Source organism: Grammomys surdaster, unplaced genomic scaffold, assembly GCF_004785775.1.
Source record: "Grammomys surdaster isolate TR1022 unplaced genomic scaffold, NIH_TR_1.0 125833, whole genome shotgun sequence".
In the NCBI taxonomy this organism is placed as follows: Eukaryota; Metazoa; Chordata; class Mammalia; order Rodentia; family Muridae; genus Grammomys; species Grammomys surdaster.
The window spans coordinates 208,006-226,259 of NW_021620661.1; the positions used below are offsets into that span (position 1 = coordinate 208,006).

Sequence of the window (18,254 nt, forward strand, 5' to 3'; positions counted from 1 at the left end):
CTTTGACTACATTACTCCCTAGCCAAAATAGTGTTTCCTCAGGGAAACAAGAGGCAGTTTATTTCCCAATTATCTACTCTCTCTATCCTCAACTCTCTCACTGTCTTAATCCCCCAAGAAGGAATACAGGTTGCTCAGTAATGACTGCTATAAAAACCAAACAGATCATAGTTAATTCATCAGTACATATTTACTTCTTTCATAAAGCTAAAGCTGAGGGGCTGAGTGACTAAATACTAGCTCTATCATTACAAACCCCATGCTCTGCTGAAGGGACATTCTGGCTTTAGTGTAGTGTACAGGGAGTAAAAATGTTCCCTTCTCACCCAACCAGCAAGTTAATTTCTTGGGTGAGAAATAAGGGATATTTAGAACACAGATCTCCAGCAGGACACAATCAAACAGATATACTACACAAGAGCTTTAACAATGCCTAAAGGATAGCACATAGTAAGGACTGAAGAAATAAGGAGTGACAGAAAGAAGCATTACGGACTAAAAACACCCAAGGAAAGCAACAGGAAGGATTATGAGAGAGATCACTAACTTGCCTTGGAATGAGATTTGACATCGTAATGAAAGGCTGCTTTCCGCTAGGCATAGATGTGCGAAGATAAAGCACAAGCGAAAGGTTTCTGGAAACCAAATCTAACTAACCAAGTCAAAGGGTGATGTGGCTGTATCCACCAACCATCAAGTTAACTCCTCCGTTCTGCCGGCCTACCTTAATCTGTCAATCAAGTCTTACCATAATTGTGATCTGGTCGTTTTAACTTAAACACCAATTATTCACTCACCATCTTTTCTTTTCATATTTTTCTTGTAGAAACTCTTTCACTTTTTGTGGATCCCTGAAGTCTGGAATTGCTGAAGATCTATCATCAAATAATCCTAGCCAAATCTGTTTGCAGACCTTTGAAAAGAATTGAGAAAAAAAGTTAAGTCTTAATTTAATAAAATTTCAAGAGAAAATTCTGTTTCTTTGAGAAAGCCATTTACAATGCTGCTTGCAATGAGGATATTCACTATAATCATAAACTAGGAACTGAACTTACTAGTATACACAGCAAGACAATGAAATCTTAGCAACAAGCTCATAGAGAAATTTACAAGGAAACAAGTGGTAAAATGAGACTTGGGAGCACTGGGCTCGATATCAATCATGTCAAAGCAGTCAAATAAGCTGTGGGAACCTCCTTCCTGTACTAATAAAACAGAAATTGGGCCAAGAGCAATGTAGGAACCCTTTAACAAGCCAAAAGAACACAAAAACACCAGAATTGTGAAGTCTGTCAATAAAGTATCATAACACAAATACTAGCCTTATGAATGTCTGAGATATTTAACTCTTTTGAAGAATTAAGAGAAATGAAATTCAAATAAGACACAAAAAGGAATTACAAAGGAGAAAGGTACTTTTTAAAAGACAAGAACCCGCCGGGCAGTGGTGGCGCACACCTTTAATCCCAGCACTTGGGAGGCAGAGGCAGGTGGATTTCTGAGTTCGAAGCCAGCCTGGTCTACAGAGTGAGTTCCAGGACAGCCAGGGCTATACAGAGAAACCCTGTCTCGAAAAACAAAAAAACAAAAAAACAAAAAAAAAAAACAAAAAAAAAGAAAAGAAAAAGAAACAAGAATACAACTGTTAAGAATAAATTGGGAGGCAGGGTATATAAACAGTCACTACAATAAAGATGTACACACTGAAAGTTAAACTATAGTAACAGCATATGCCACTGAAACCGCAATAACAGAAACACAGGACACAGACCCACCGCCCTGCATGTCGTCTGGCTATGAAAGCAAGAGTAACTTACTGACTGTATCTTTGATGCTGAGTGTGGAGCAACTGAAACTCTAGAATGTAAACGGTACAACACCTAAAAAAACACAGTTGGGCAGTTTCTTAAACACTAAATACACCTACTCCATGATCAGGTCATTTTGGAACTACCTGACCAAATGTATGAAACCACCTATCTGCACACAGGATTGTACACAGCTCATCACAGTAGCTTTACTGGTAAGCCCAAACTGGAAAGAATGCAACCAACTATATGTAAGAGGTGATGGACAAACAAATTACAGCACAGACCAAGAAAAATACTATCCAGCAAGTAAAAGGAGCAATGTGGTGATACATAAACTTTTTGGTAGTTCCAAAGAAAATGACACATAGGTTCACAGGGAAAGGCATTATTTGAGATGTGCCCTTGTTGGAGAAAGTCTGTCATTGGGGATGGGCTTTGAAGTTTCAGATGCTCAAGCCAGGCCAAGTATCTCATTCCCACCCTGCTGCTTGTCGATCCAGATGTACAACTTTTAGCTCCTTCTCCATGCCTGCCTGCACGCCACCATGATTCCTACCATGAAAATAACAGACTAAACCTCTGAAACTGTACACCAGACCCAATTAAATGTTCTCCTTTTTAAGAGCTGCCATGGCTATGGTATCTCTTCACAGCAATAGAAAACCTAACTAAGACAAAACTTCAAGACAATTATGCTGACTGGGAAAAATGAAACCAAACACAAAATAGGCAACACAACCCACAGATAAAAATGCCTGTGGATGCCAGGCAGTGGTGGCACACACCTTTAATCCCAGCACTTGGGAGGCAGAGGCAGGTGGATTTCTGAGTTCGAGGCCAGCCTGGTCTACAGAGTGAGTTCCAGAACAGCCAGGGCTATACAGAGAAACCCTGTCTCAAAAAACAAAACAAAACAAAACAAAACAAACAAACAAACAACAACAAAAAAAAACCAAAAAGCCTGTGGACAACTTAAGTTCAATCCCTGGAACTCACAGTGGAAGGAGAGAAGATGCCCAAAGTTGCCCTCTGACCTCCAGGTGTATACCATGGGAGGGAGGCTATGCATATATACATATACAATTTTATAAAAAGACCTCTATTCCTTTGTACAACTGACAGTTGATATCACACACCTCTATGTAGTACTCTTTCTACTAAACAAACAAAAAAACCCAAGTGTTTCTTAAATTTAGTCAGTAAATTTGTCACTAAGCAAGACTCATATCAAAGTCGAACTTTCCAACATATCCCCCCTCAAAAAAAAAGAAAAAGAAAAAGAAAAGCCTCTTTATCTCCTGGAGATCAACTCATCTGGTCCCTGAAGAGATGTGTCTTCTTCCTAATATCATATTAAAACTACCATCTATAAGCCTTTGCTAATAGCAGTCTGCTTTCTGTCTGTTATGTTTTAATGAAACTTAACGGTAGAGAACGAAGAGAAAAGGCCAACTAAAAAAACTGCAGGTAGTTGATATCTGCCAAGTAAAATAGGACAGAAGGGGAAGGGGGGTGGTTATAACAGCAGACCATGAACTCCAAGCTAGGCTGAAAGATAAAGACAAAGCACTTAGCGGAGTGAAGGTCCTGGTATTTGGTTAGTGTGCCTAAGCTTCACAGTGAAAGAACTGGGAAGAAGGGCTCAGTGGGGAGAAGTTGTAAACCCAACAGGTGATAGAGATTGCTAATGTAAATGCGAGGAAAGCCCACTGGAGGACAAGAGGTGGAGGATTCAAGGGCTGTGTGAAAGACCCTGTGAACACTGGCTGGAGTTTAGTAACAGCAAGAAAAGTATAAGGAGCTAAAATCTAAAACGAACAAATACTGGATGACAACAAGACACAGGAAGTAATAGCAACTATTAACATGAGAACCTAGGGGTGTAGGCTAAAAAACAGTAATGAGGAATAATAATGACTCCTGGAAGGCATCATTTGTAAGGGCTCAACAGGTAATGGGATTAGTTTTGATGATCTCTCTGGGGAATGGGAGTGGATAATCATCCTAATTATAGCATAACATGGTTGTGGTGCTTGAGAGCCTGAACTAGCTCAGCCAACTCTTGCTAAATATGATACGTCATAACTTCTTCTGTAAAATGCAAATAATAATGGAACTTACTTGATATGGATATTAGGCAGGTTCAGTGAGTTAACACACCTGATACTGAGGTACAAACTATATTACTGTAATAGTGAACTAATATAACATTGGTATATTGATAATTTTCTGTGCTGTTTTAATTTGAAAACTCTGCAGTAGTAGGTGACTAGACAGCACTGGCTGAGGAGGAAAAGTCTTATCAGGAATGCTGGAAACTAGGTCCACCTTTAATCCTGATGCAGACAGAATCAAAGAGGTGTTGAAACATCACCCTCTGATGGACTCACAAAGTGCTTTACACTTTTACAGAAAAAGATTACAAACGGCCATGCTAGAGTCACTATGTATGTGCCTTACGTGGTACTTCTCAACCCTTATGATGCTTTTAAGTTGAGCCATAAATGGTCAATTGAGCAAAATGACTCGAAACTCATCTTAGGAAAGAATTAAAAACAAAATTAAAGAATAAATGAACTGACATTAGCCAACAAATAAATTGATAAAGCTGTGAGTTATCTTTTCTTCATTTTAGTGCTAATTTTAGAATTGGCATGATCACCAATAACATAATGTAAAATATTTTTAATGTATACTTTTATTGGTCAAGAATTTGTTGGCAGGGCTGGAGAGATGGCTCAGTGGTTAAGAGCACTGACTGCACATCCAGAGGTCCTGAGTTCAAATTCCAGCAACCACATGGTGGCTCACAACCATCTGTAATGAGATCTGATGCCCTCTTCTGATGTGTCTGAAGACAGCTACAGTGTATTTATATATAATAAATAAATAAATAAATAAATCTTTAAAAAAAAAAGAATTTGTTGGCAAATGGGACAGTTAATGTGGAAAACTGGAAGTTAACCAAGAGACTATTGCAAAGCACAGCCTGGCTGTACAGAAACCTCAAGTTAGAGCATAGTACTCCAGGCTGGGTAATGACAGCACCCACCAGCCACCGCAATGAAACATTCGGCAAAACCCACAAACACACAAAGAAGCAAGTTAACAAACCCAAAGAAGGAAAGCTGCATATCATAACCAATCAGTTGTATTAAATAGGAAAGATAAGAAACACTGTTTCAATGAGCTTGAGAAAGAGATCAGGTAAGAGCAGGGATCATTTATTACTGCTTTATAATCCTCACAAGGAAAGCAAGATTCAGTAAAAATGCTACCATACATATTCCCCTTTGTTGAGATAAACCTCTACTGTCCATAAAGGATGGAAAGTATAAACGACATAGCATGATTCTGCTCACTTCTAGATGAGAAGAAGAGCAGGAGGATGGAGTTGGAGCATCTTTTCTCAATAATCTATCTCTACACAGAACTTCTCAAAATGTCTTTTTGGTCTGTTGTCTCCTAAGTAGAGTACTAACTCATGATAGTAAGACATAATAAAACATTCAATAGTATTTTCCATAAAACACAAAAACAGGGTTAAAAGAAATGAAAATTTCATGAATAAGTAGCTGACTACTGCTTTTTAAAAATAGAGGCAAAAAAGAAAACTAAAGAGTAAAAATAAATGTTATAATGTTATTAGAAATGCTTTAAGTAGTTACTATACATGTATACAAAAGTCTATTACCAACTTCTTACTTTTTATTTACTTACTTTCAGAGAGACACAGTCTTGCTATATGCATAGCCCAGACTGGCCTCAAACTCCCAATCCTCCTGTCTCAGCCTAGAATTACAGTATTACAGTATGATACAGTACTACCATATCCACTCTATTGCCAACCCTCATCCTCATCCTCATCCTGCTGAGGTGCTGGGAAATCAAACTTAGAGTCCTGTATACAGCTGCAAGCTTTCTTCCTCTGAGCTACATTCCAGCCCATTACCAACATACTATTTTGCCTACCCACCCTTCAATTGAATGTGGTGGCACATGGCTTTAACTCCAAGACTTGGAAGACAGAGGTAGTTGGATCCTCTATGTTTGAAGCCAGCCTAGTCTACATAGCTAGGACTAAATAGCAAAATCCTGTCTCAAAAAAAGGTAGAGTAGAGAGAATCTATAATGAGAAAAGTATTTCAAATACATGTCATGGCTCAAGTAATACAATAGCAAAGCAAATACAATATAAACAATTCTACATGCAGTAAGCTGCATTCACATGACTATGCTAGTACTTCTAGCTGATAAACCAACCACCATTATCCATATGTCTCATGCAAAAGAAATTGACAGTTCTACATTTATATACATTTTTAAAACCATTATATTCCATCTTTTCTTAATGCTTTAAAAAAAAGATTTGTTGATTTGTTTGTTTGTTTGTTTGTTTATATGAGCACACTGTAGCTGTCTTCAGACACAGCAGAAGAGGGCATCAGATCCCATTACAGATGGGAGCCACCATGTGGTTGCTGAGAACTGAACTCAGGACCTCTGGAAGAGCAGTCAGTGCTCTTAACTGCAGAGCTATCTCTCGAGCCCTATATTCCATCTTAACATTTTGCTTTTTGTAATGTACTATCAAGAATTAAAGCATATACAACTGAGTGAAAATAGCCAGAAGCTTATCTGTCAGACCAGACACAGGTCTATAACCCAGCCACAAAACCATGTGAGAGAATAGGAGACATAGGACCACATCTAGCTAAAGGACAGACTTCCCTGCCTTATAATGACTTCCTTGAAGTCATCAAAGTTCTTATCCTGACCAATCATACCGAATAAACCCTGACCCCTAGGTAACTCTTCAAAGGTATCTGGTTGTGTTGCTCCTCCAGCAAGTCCTCCCAGCCAATCCAATCCAAAGGAAAAATGATCGGCAAACCCCAGCCGCAACCATAAGATGTGTTGCTAACTCTGTGTTAGTTTTTTAGGTAAAGATTTTATGACGCATGAACCTCCTGTCTAATGTGTTATTCCTCTGTTCCACCTTCAAGTAGAGCAGTCTTGAGCAAAAGCATATTTCTACCTCCCTGAAGCATCTGTAGAATAAAATGCTTTTCCCTTTTGTTCCACCTAAAATATATATGCTGACCTAGAACATTTAGTTCCCAACTTACTTAGAATAAATTCAATGATCTAAATTCTAAATATATATCAACTACAGGTCAGCAAAAAGCCACACCTTCGTGCTTACCTAGGGTCTGACCTAGGGTCAAACTACAATATGTTTATTGATCAGTTCCAGCAAAGATCTTAAGATATTTACATTTCATGATACATAGGAAACATCTGCATAAACATGGACAACAATGATATCCCCCAAGTTTCCAAGACTAATATTTAAAGAGAAGAACTGAAGCCTATTTTAGATGAAGGCATTGAAAAGTACATAGGAAATGATGCTATAAAAGGAAGGAAGTCTTCCACTGGAGACAACAGCCATTACTGCATAGTGCTGCTGAGGGTAAACAGGGCAATTTTAAATGACAACCTCTTACAGTGATTCCTGCTTGCCTTAAGTGAAGCATTTCTACAAAATTCTCTGTATACTAAATTCTATTCAAGGCACAACATGTTCCTTTGTGATAATTATTTCCTAAACTTAGAAGTCAATCAGAAAGTATCTTCCCACATAAAAGTGTCAGCTTACATCAACATAATATATCAATTTTTAAGATACTGTTCTTTAAGCCTCAGGCAATAAATAATACAGAATTCGTAATATATTACAAGGGAAAATGAAACTCAAGAGAGAAAAATGGTTTGCTTACAGTCACAAGGTTCATAAATCACTGGTAATTAAATGAAAACTGCTGGTGTTTTTCTTGGTCCCAACGTGGAACCTTAACTACTCGTTTTTTCAAATAGGATTCTGGTTATAAAAACACAGATAAAGTAGGCAGCCATGAAGATACATGCTCACAATCCCTGCACAAAAAAAGGCTGAAACAGGAGAATCATGTAGTTTTTGAGGCCAGCCTGGGCTAAACAGAAATTAGAGTTACATCTGGGCTGTATAGGGAGACTGTCTCAAAAACATCAATGAAAGGAAAAAAGAGAGAACGTGGGGACAAGAGCCCACTCCAGTCATCCTTAGTACTTATACATTGCTTCTATTTTTTATAAGCCAGGCAGCAGTCCCAGCACTTGGGAGGCAGAGGCAGGCCATGTCTGTCAGTTTGAGACCAGCCTGATCTACAAGGCAAGTTCCAGGGCAGACAGGACTACACAGAGAAACCCTGTCTCGAGGAAAAAAGGAGAATTATATACTCTAAGTTAACCTTGCCACCTCCCTAAAATATATTTCTTCAAAATGTCTGTTATATGTGACAAAGATGAACCTTGAGAACAAACAGCTAAAATAATTTGCCTAAGAAAAACAAAAATTATACTATCTCACTTATATGAGATACCTAAAATAGAATGGTGGCTGTCAGGAACTAAGGAAGAAACCAGAAATACTAATTTAAAGCAATATGTTGAAGAAAACTGTGCCTGCCTAGGGTTAGCACACACTCAAAATATATCAGAGTCTGTCTCATGTAAGTGTTCTTACCACAATTAAAGACATAATCTGCCGGGCAGTGGTGGCGCACACCTTTAATCCCAGCACTTGGGGAGGCAGAGGCAGGTGGATTTCTGAGTTTGAAAGTTCTCGGCTAGCCTGGTCTACAGAATGAGTTCCAGGACAGCCAGGGCTACACAGAGAAACCCTGTCTCGAGGAAAAAAAAAAAAAAAAAAAAAAAAAAAAGCTTAGTATCTTGGGACAAGTTTTGCTCATCACAGTAACACTAGCACCCAATAACAGTTCCTTGAATAAAGGAGGTGATTAATAAATCAGTTTCAAAAATGAAGAATGGAAGGGGCTGGACATAGATCAGTTGGTAATGTCTAGCATGCAAGAAGCCCTGGCGCGCGCGCGCGCACACACGCGCACACACGCACACGCACACGCACACACACACGCACACACACACACACACACACACACACACACACACACACAAAGAGAGAGAGACATACATGAAGGAAGGTGACGAAGCAAACACACATAACACAGAAAAAAATGTATTTTATCTTAAGGACTTTTTTCTCAAAACCAATTATATCGTCAAACTAGCAGAAAGCTCATGGAACTCCAGCACACAGTGAAAGGCACGGCACCTACTCAGACTTCACGCCTTTGGCAGTGAGAGGAATTTACTTCTGGAAAAAACTGTACAATTATTACACTCTTTTTTCTATGGAATTATCTAGTCTACCTTTTTCTACTAACTCTGAAAACAAAAAGTTAACCCAACATTGAAATTCCTTTAATTAAAAAGTCATGATTTACACGCAATGTCACAAAAGGCAGTGAAGGAAATGTTGGAAATTCCGTGCGCGTGCACATGCATGCGCATGCTGAATGTCTTCCTCAATTACTCCCCACCTTAGTTTTTGACCCCCGGATCTCTCACTGAACCTGGAGCTCATTGACTGGCTACAATGGCTGGACATCAAGTTCTCAGAACTCTCTTGTCTCTGGCTCCCCAGTGCTAGAGCCACAGGCCCATGCTCTATGCCAGGCCTTTTTACGGAGATTCTGGGGATGTGAATGTACATTCTCATGCTCGGGCAGCCAGACAGAAACTGGAAGTAACTTTGGAACACAAAGGAAACATCACAAGACACTCTCAGATTAAAGCAGATGGATCTAGCACGTAACACAGAGGGCCGTGTAGTCTCAACCACGCCACACTGAAAGGTGCCAGAACCTCTGAGAACTGTTGGAGGTTTTTAAAGTCACTACAACAAGCCCTTGACAACAACTAAGGGATCCCAGGCCCCGTCCTGTTCCTTCCTACCCTGGTAATGAGACATGCAGTGTCACTCAAGGCCTCCTGCAATGACTGCTACCTCCATACAGCCCAAGCAAAGAGGCTGAAGTCTCTGAAACTCTAAACCAGAACAAACCTAAGGCTGGGCATGGTGGTGTATACCTCTATCTCAGCATTCAGAGGCTGATGCAAAAGGATCATAGCAATCTCTAGGCCATACTGAGCTACAGTCAAAACTGAGCTACAGTTTTTATTTTCTCAAAAATAAAAACCAAAACAGATTTAAAAGTCAAAGTAAATACTTAACTCTCTATAGGCTACCTCAGGTAATTTATTATAGTGACAAAAAGTTGACCAAGCTACAGGATGAAGTGAGTGGAGAGATTCTGTGAAACAATTTGTTGGTTAAAAACACAGCAAATAAATACAGTGTTTTGCTGTCATATAAATCCTAACCATCTGGCACTCCAAGCCCTATAATGTCAGAGGTATACTCTACTACATCTGCTTCTCTTCCGTGAAAGTCTAAACACACCGAATAGTCAAATAATTTATAAAGCATATCTAAAGAAATACTCTCTAAAATATATGACCTTGGTGCATATTTATAAGTAACAGTACTGTTTATCAAAACAATAGTACCAACACATAGGTACTTCAATGTTGACTATAACCATTAGTTTTTATAATTTTTCAAATTAGTGAACAATTCTTGACAAAGTTCTGCATGATGTGATAATCTCCCTAGATGGATACATGTGATAAACCAATGCACTGAGGGTTTCAATTGATGGTTTTATGTGTCATGTCTTTTTGCCTTGAATCTTGGTAATAATCTTTCCCACTACTTCTGGGAAACATCATTCTGAATAATAATGGGTAGGACGACGAGTAATCTAAAGTAAACCACTCCAAGCATGGCCTTTTGCAGTTAACATGTACACATCTGTAATATGTGTGTGTAATACAAGATTAAAGTGTATGTCCATATGGTTGTACACAGATGCTTCCATTATATGAATGTCTGAGTCACTGTATACAGCACATGGCATGCAGGTCAGTTCTGTTCACTACAAGTTATCTATCATCCACGGTGGTTTCTAGATTAAATTAGCAATGTTTTCCAATAGTGATAACAATCTAACACATCTCCCAGCACACTGAAACTTTAAGAAGATGGTGAAGCAGTGGGAGAAGATCTAAAAATGCTGCCAAACCCAACATACTTTCTGACTTCCTAATTAAGCAGCACTCATCTCCAGACATAAATCTATTCATGTATAAGAGATATGACACCGACATTTTAATCCTAAATGTATGTGTGTAAGTATGGTACCTTTTTTAAAGATAGGAGGAGGGCCAGGCAGACAAAAGAAGGCATCAGAGCTCTTGGAGCTGGAGTTATATGAGTTGGCTGACTTGGGTGCTAGAAACTGAACTAAAGTCCCAGTAAGGAAGAGCAGGTGCTCTTGAATGGTGAGCCATGTTGTCCAGCTTTGTAGCTTCCTATATTATACTCAAGTCATCTACTAACTCAAAATAGCCTATCACTGGCAAAACTGGGAAACCTTAAAGTGTGCTCTATTCTCTAAATATGTATTTTAGAAAATTTCACAATTGTGAATTTATTCGACATTTTAGAAACAAAAATATGTGTATCATACTAGGCAAATAATTTTATTCCATTTTGGTTTTTAGTGATTTTCATGCAGCCCAGGCTGGCCCAGAACTTGCTATGTAACCAAGGATAACCTTGAGTTTTAATCCTCTTGCCTCTCTCTCTAAGTACCGGGATTACACATGTCCAACAATGGTTGGTTAGGCAAATTATTTTAAATAATGATTCTGAAGCATTGGGAAGAAAGATTATAGTAAACTTATAAACATTTTCTAATAAGTAAGAGGTGACTAAAACCAATAAAATCTTAACATTCAGCCTCTTCTGTCTCTAAGGTTATCACAGATATGTAACCAAATAGTACACCTGAAGTCCTACTGTGTTCCTAGAAAGAAGGCTTTTCCTGTGAAATAAAAATGTTTCCTATCCATCAACTGAGCTGAGCTGACCAGATCTACTTAACGTTACCAAGACTAAAAAAGCATTCCCACTGGGCATAGTAGTGCATGCCTTTGATTCCAGGCTAGTGGACCTCTGAGTTCAAGGCCAGCCTGGTCTACAGAGTAGTTCTGGGACAGCCAGGGCTATATAGTGAAACCCCGTCTCAAAACCTTCCCCCTAAAACAAAAGAAAACAGAAAAAGCAATCCTATACTTTTCTATTAATTTCACCCATTTTTAAAACAATAGATCACTGCTTTTATTAGCAACAAACCTCAAATCTAAAACTAAATAAGCAAACAGCACGGATTCCTGGAAACCCATGAGAGGTCATAGAAACCAGTTCCCCTCCAAAGCCTTTGCTAGCTCCCTCTGCTAAGCACCTGCTAAGCATTAAGCATCATATACACATACTGAGACAGCCTCAAGTGAAAGGTCATCACAGAGCATGCTCACAAGCTTAGCACCATATTACAGAGCTGGCTCTTCTTCCTCCCTTGAGATACAACACATCCACCAAATACGCTTTCTACAGCCAACACTGCTAAGTTTTATATACCTATGTTTTACTTCAGAACTACAGTAAATCACTTAGGCATTAATCCCAAATGCATTATCAAATAAGAACTTTCAAAAATATCTAAATATGGAATACAAGAATTAACATTGAGACAAGAAACTCATCATTTTAAGCAACTTATTAAATCACATTAAAATGAATGCAACATATTTGAAAATTGCAAAATACTTACTTCATTTCCATGTTTTTGCAGGAATTCAATTTCCTGTTGTGTAAATGTTGTCATGGAGATAGATTTCACCCTGTGAGGTGGATTTAACCCTCTCCTAAAAGATAAAATATTTTACAAATTTTACTACTCTCTATTTTTAAATTATTCTACTTATTAAAAAACAAGTATTTTCATTCTAGAAATAAAAGTATTAAATATTAAACTATTGCTTATCATAGAGGTACAGTAAATGTAGTTAGAATCCAGTAAATGTAGTAGAATCCAGGCGGTGGTGGCGCACGCCTTTAATCCCAGCACTTGGGAGGCAAAGGCAGGCGGATTTTGAGTTCAAGGCCAGCCTGGTCTACAGAGTGAGTTCCAGGACAGCCAGGACTACACAGAGAAACCCTGTCTCGAAAAAACCACACACACACACTCACACACAAAGACTCCAGAGTACTAGTATTCAAGATAAATCTGAACAACTACCCAGAAGGAACAAGCAGTACCTCTAACACACTAGCTTCTGGAAAAAGTATTACCATAAGCATCTGTGTAGACAAAAGACTCTATGGAAGAGCACTATGGTAAAGAACTTTGTAACTCCTTCCATATTCTTATGAGGCCCTAAGAAAGAGCTAATGATGTGCTCAGATGTGTGAACCGAATGAACACTGTATGGAAAATGACAAAGGAAATCTGAGGTGATTCATCAGTTTGAATAAAGTCCCATCTCCCTGTCTGTTGGCGCATGGTCCATGAACAAAGTAGATTTTCAAGACCTTGTGAGAAAACTTCAGGGAAAAAAAAAAACTTTATTCCTCCAAAACATGGATTCGTTCTTGGAATTCGCTTTCACACCCCTCCTAGATGTAATAATAGGAGTGGTTTACTTTAGATTACCCATCATCTTACCCATTATTATTCAGAATGATGTTTGCAAGCACAATATATTGTATTGGGATTGTATATAGCCTAGACTTCTGTGACCTTGCCTTTCTGACTGTATACAACTTGAACTCAAGGGAACTATGCTCGAATGACCTTGTTTAATCTTCAGAATGCCCTGAGAACATCAACTGTTTGGTGCTCTGAATGAAAGCGGCTATTGCAGAGACTGCACTGCACTTCACTTTTAGACTCTACTCTCCCAGACTCACTCCACCAACTAGAATAGTAATACCCAGCAATTCAAATAAGGGTTTATAAAGAAAGACTTTTTTAAATTTCTTTTTTTAAATGATTGATTTATTTATTTTATGTATATGAGTACATCATTGCTCTCTTCAGACACACCAGAAGAGGGCATCAGATCCCATTACAGATGGTTGTGAGCCACCACGTGGTTGCTGGGAATTGAACTCAGAACCTCTGGAAGAGCAGTCAGTGCTCTTAACCACTGAGCCATCTTTCCAGCCCCAAAAAGACATTTTTTGATTACCTCAATAAGCAGTAAATGTTCAAGACCAAGCCTAGCCAGGTGTGCTTTAATCCCAGGACTTGGAAGGCAGAGGTAGGCAGATCTCTTGAGTTCAAGGCTAGTCTGTTCGACAGGAGTTCCAGGACAGCCAGGGCTGTTTGTTACACAGAGAAACAAACAAATGAAAAACCAATAAGAAGCAGCAGCCTTGAAGATCATAGAGAATAGACTCAAGAGACAGCTAGATCCAGAAATCTACACTTAAAATTAAATTGTACAGTTAATTGTACAATTAAAATTTATAAGCTAAGAAGCAGGCGGATTTCTGAGTTCGAGAGTTCGAGGCTAGCCTGGTCTACAGAGTGAGTTCCAGGACAGGGCTACATAGAGAAACCCTGTCTCAAAAAAAACAAACCAAAAAAACAACAACAACAAGCTTATAATCTAGTCCTTCTCTATATATGGATGGCTTCAAGAAAACTGAATAAAAATGTACTGAGAATTTTGCACCTAAAAGCACCCAGTGGCTTATCTATCTATCAAATCCAGGCTAAAGAATCCAAGCAATGTTCCATCAAATTACTCTAAGACCTTATTTAGAGTCCAGTTTCCAAGCTATAAATAAATATACAAGTGTAAGGTGCATAAGTGCATGTGAATACACACACACACACACACACACACACACACACACGTACAAATTTAAGTTTAAAAACAAAGGGCCAGGTAGAAGGTTCGGCATTTACTACTGTCCTCATCGAGGACCCAGGACCTATTGCCAGCACCAACACAGAGACTCACAACTGCCTGTAACTCAATTCCATGGGGAGTTGACTCTTTTCTGGCTTCCAAGGGCTCCTACACACAAAAAAATCACACAGGCATATGTACATACAATAAATGAACAAAAAGGACATCTTTAAAAGGTTAAAATGTGGCTGGCTGACATGCTGACGTGGCAGGGAAAGGCACTGATGATCAGAGCTCACTTCCTAGAATCCACATGACGAGAACAGCTGCCTCCCACCAGCTGTTCTCCAACCTCCACATATGTGCTTGTCGCACCCAGACCTACACATGTACACAAAGTAAATGTTAAAGAACCTGAAGAATAAAAACCAGCATCAGCAGCAAATAACCAAGAATGAACTAACTATATCATTCAATGCAACTGGACAGAAAAATATGTTCATGTTTAAAACAAAAGAAAGGAAACATACAAAGCACCTAAACGGGCAATTAGCATATTTAATCCTGACTTAACTGTACTGTGTGACCGACAAGGTAGTCTTTTGGCTCTGTTTACTTTTCTCTGTATTAATGTGCATATATGTGTGCTGGGGTTATGTAGATGCCAGGGAGGCCAGAAGAGGGCGTAGGATTCCCTAGAGCTGGAGTTAGGTCAGAGTGAGGGGCTGTGTGAGTGCTGGGACCTAAAGTCAGGCCACAGGCAGGAGCAGTCCAGGCTTGGTAAAGCCATGTCTCCAGGAAGTGAGAGGAGATGGAACAGCTTTCAAATCCCAGTTTTCTGAAATGAAAGCCTATAATGTGTAAGCTAAATTTTCAGCAAGCCAGTTAAAAAGCAGATTACACACAGAACAAAGGCCAGGAGTGGTAGTGTATGTCTTTAAGCCCAGAGCTCAGAAGGCAGAAGACGATAGATTTCTGTGAGTTTGAGACCAGCCTGGTCTACAGAGTTTTAGTACAGCCAGGGCTACATGAGACTCTGCCCCCTTCCCCAATCAGTCAACCAACCAATCAAAATAAAATTTCTAAATAGAAAATTCATGAACTGGAAGGCAGAAAACAGATAAAGCCAGCAAGCAACATAAAGACAGAAGGAAGGGCCGGGTGGTGGTGGCGCACGCCTTTAATCCCAGCACTTGGGAGGCAGAGGCAGGCCAAAAACTATACAAAAAGTTCTAGAGATGCAAAAGAACAAGCATAGACCCCCCCAGACAAAGGCAAATCTAAACATACAATGTCAACTTGTAACCATAAAAGGAATTTTTAGCAATAAAAATACTTGAGAAAATTTTGTATTTTCAATAACTATATATTATCAAATTAAAATACTTATTAATCCCAGAATGTTAGTGTGAATAACATAGTTTCAACAGTGATTAACAAGTATGGAATTTGCAGTTTCCAAAACCAGTAGGAAGAGAAAATCAGAACAAGCCTGTTAATTTTTTAATAATGTCAGACATATATACCCTTGCTATATAAACCTTATAGTAAAAGTCACAAGTGAAATATAAATCTGTATTTGTCCCCAAACTTGTCTTTTGTTTATACCTTCTCTATTCATATACAACAGAAATTAGAAACAATACAATTGCCTCTCAAACGAAAAACTGTTTTGTTTTGCTTGTTTGTTTGTTATAAGACAATGAAATATGGTGAAATAAAGGGGCTGGAGAGATGGCTCAGACGTTGAGAGCACTGGCTACTTGCTATTCCAGAGATCCTGAGTTTAATTTCCAGCAAGCACATTGGTAGCTCACGACTATCTTTAATGGGATCCAATGCCTTCTTCTGGTGTGTCTGAAGACAGCTACAGTGCACTCATATAAATGAAATAAATAAATTTTTTTAAAAAAATAATTAAAAGGGGCAAGCTACTGCAAGCAGCAAGTTTAGATTAATCTTACAGGTACGGTGAGTAACAGTGAGCAATCGGAAAAGCTGGTTCCATCCACATGCCATTCCCAGAAAGGCAAAGACTGTAGTGTAGAGAATCACAGATTCCAGTCAGGGATAGAAAAATCCTAACAGTTTTACAAGGTGATGGGACACCTCTGTTCTGAGGTGGTAATTACAAGAAAGAAAAAAAGAAAGTATGTGTGTGAGAGAGAGACACAGACAGACAGACAGACAGACAGACATCTTGAGACTGATTCGTAGAACTGTTATGTCTGAAGTTGTTGTGGGTTGTTTGTTTTTCCTGTGCCTAAAATTCATTCTGTGGCCTGCTGGCCTTAAGCTCCTGATCCTTCTGCCTTCACTTCCCAAGCGGCTGGGATTCCAGGTGTGCACCACCATGCCCAGGTGTGCACCACCATGCCCAGCTGGCAAAATGGGTTCTCTATCAAATGTAATCTCTTAAATAAACAGAATCCTTAGTGGATCACAACTGACATATTCTTAGCATGTACTCCTGCAGACTGATGCCTTGTGTGCTCATGCTAGTCTGCTTACCACATGAATACAGTTCATTATAAGGACATGAGTCATACTATCTATCTGATCAAAGTATTGGGCAAATAAATCACATCATTTCCTTCAGAGTCAATACTAAAGTACTGTCCACCCTGAACTCTAAATATACACACTGAGTCTCCAAATTTGGGCCAATATTTTTTGCCTCATTTAGTAACTGGAGTATTTGTATTTTGAAAGCATGTATGCCAGTTTATTGGCTTTAAGTTCCAAAGTAACCTGCCAATTCAGCCCAGTATGTTTCTGTAGCATAATTAAGTCATATACAGATCCCCAGGAGTTTTGTTTTAATGACCACCACCCAGGTACAACTGTAACCAGATGGTGTGACTCACACATATGTCTGCCAGTATGCTCCTAACTAGCCTCAATGTCGCAAACAGTCATTTGTTCAATTCAAATACCAATCTGTGCTGGATGAGTAAGAAAGCTCACTTGGTTGATTTTATTAATTGTTTTTCTCCTGCTGAGGGAGAAGCTGTTCAAAATATTTTATGTCTGAAAGTAATAAAGTTAATTTGACATTGGGTCTATCCTGATCCCAGTTATTAAATACTAAACAAACAAATAAATCGCACATTTCATATTATAAAAAAACTAAAACAGAAGATGTCTGACTCTCCAAACTGTTGGCTCCAAGGCACTTTATGTATTTAAAGATTGTTCAAAATATTATCAAAATATTAATCCACCCAGAGTTCAAAGGTTCAAAGTGTGTGTGTGTGTGTCTGTGTGTGTGTGTGTCTAAAGTACAATAGTTACTTTTTTTTCCTTAGAAAGCCACAAACCTAAGGCCCTTATAATATTCAAGGCAACCACTAAAAACCAACATTCCAGTAATGAACTGACAGATACTAGTAACAGTGACAAACAAAGCTAACAACAGTGTGTTCACTAGATTTTTAATACCCCACTGACAGGACAGCAAAAGAGGAAAAAGATTAGCCCACAACAAACAAGGGAATAAAAAAAAAAACATTGAAGAGTCCCTAAACACAATACAGTTCTTTAATAGCAAACTTTAGAAGAAGAAAAACTAAATATGCCAAGCCAGAGCCTACAGTTCCACCCTCTAAGGAAGCTAAGACTGAAGATCAACTGAGACTAGCTGTTCAAGACCAGCCTGGAACAATATTAAGTCTTTGTATGGAAGAAAAGAAAGAAAGAAAGAAAGAAAGA

The 18,254-nt window shown here is 38.8% G+C and overlaps 1 protein-coding gene across 5 annotated transcripts in view; it reads right to left on the reverse strand.

Moving 5' to 3' along the window:
* The window catches only part of Agfg1 (ArfGAP with FG repeats 1), a 53,899-nt gene that overhangs the window by 23,999 nt on the left and 11,646 nt on the right, over positions 1–18,254 (reverse strand). For all 5 annotated transcript variants that reach the window (XM_028789423.1, XM_028789427.1, XM_028789424.1 and 2 more), the window contains exons 2-3: positions 12,455–12,548; positions 798–913 (exon numbers count right to left, since the gene is read on the reverse strand). In XM_028789423.1, coding sequence (XP_028645256.1) covers positions 798–913; positions 12,455–12,548 — 210 coding nt within the window. The remainder of the gene's footprint in view (positions 1–797; positions 914–12,454; positions 12,549–18,254) is intronic.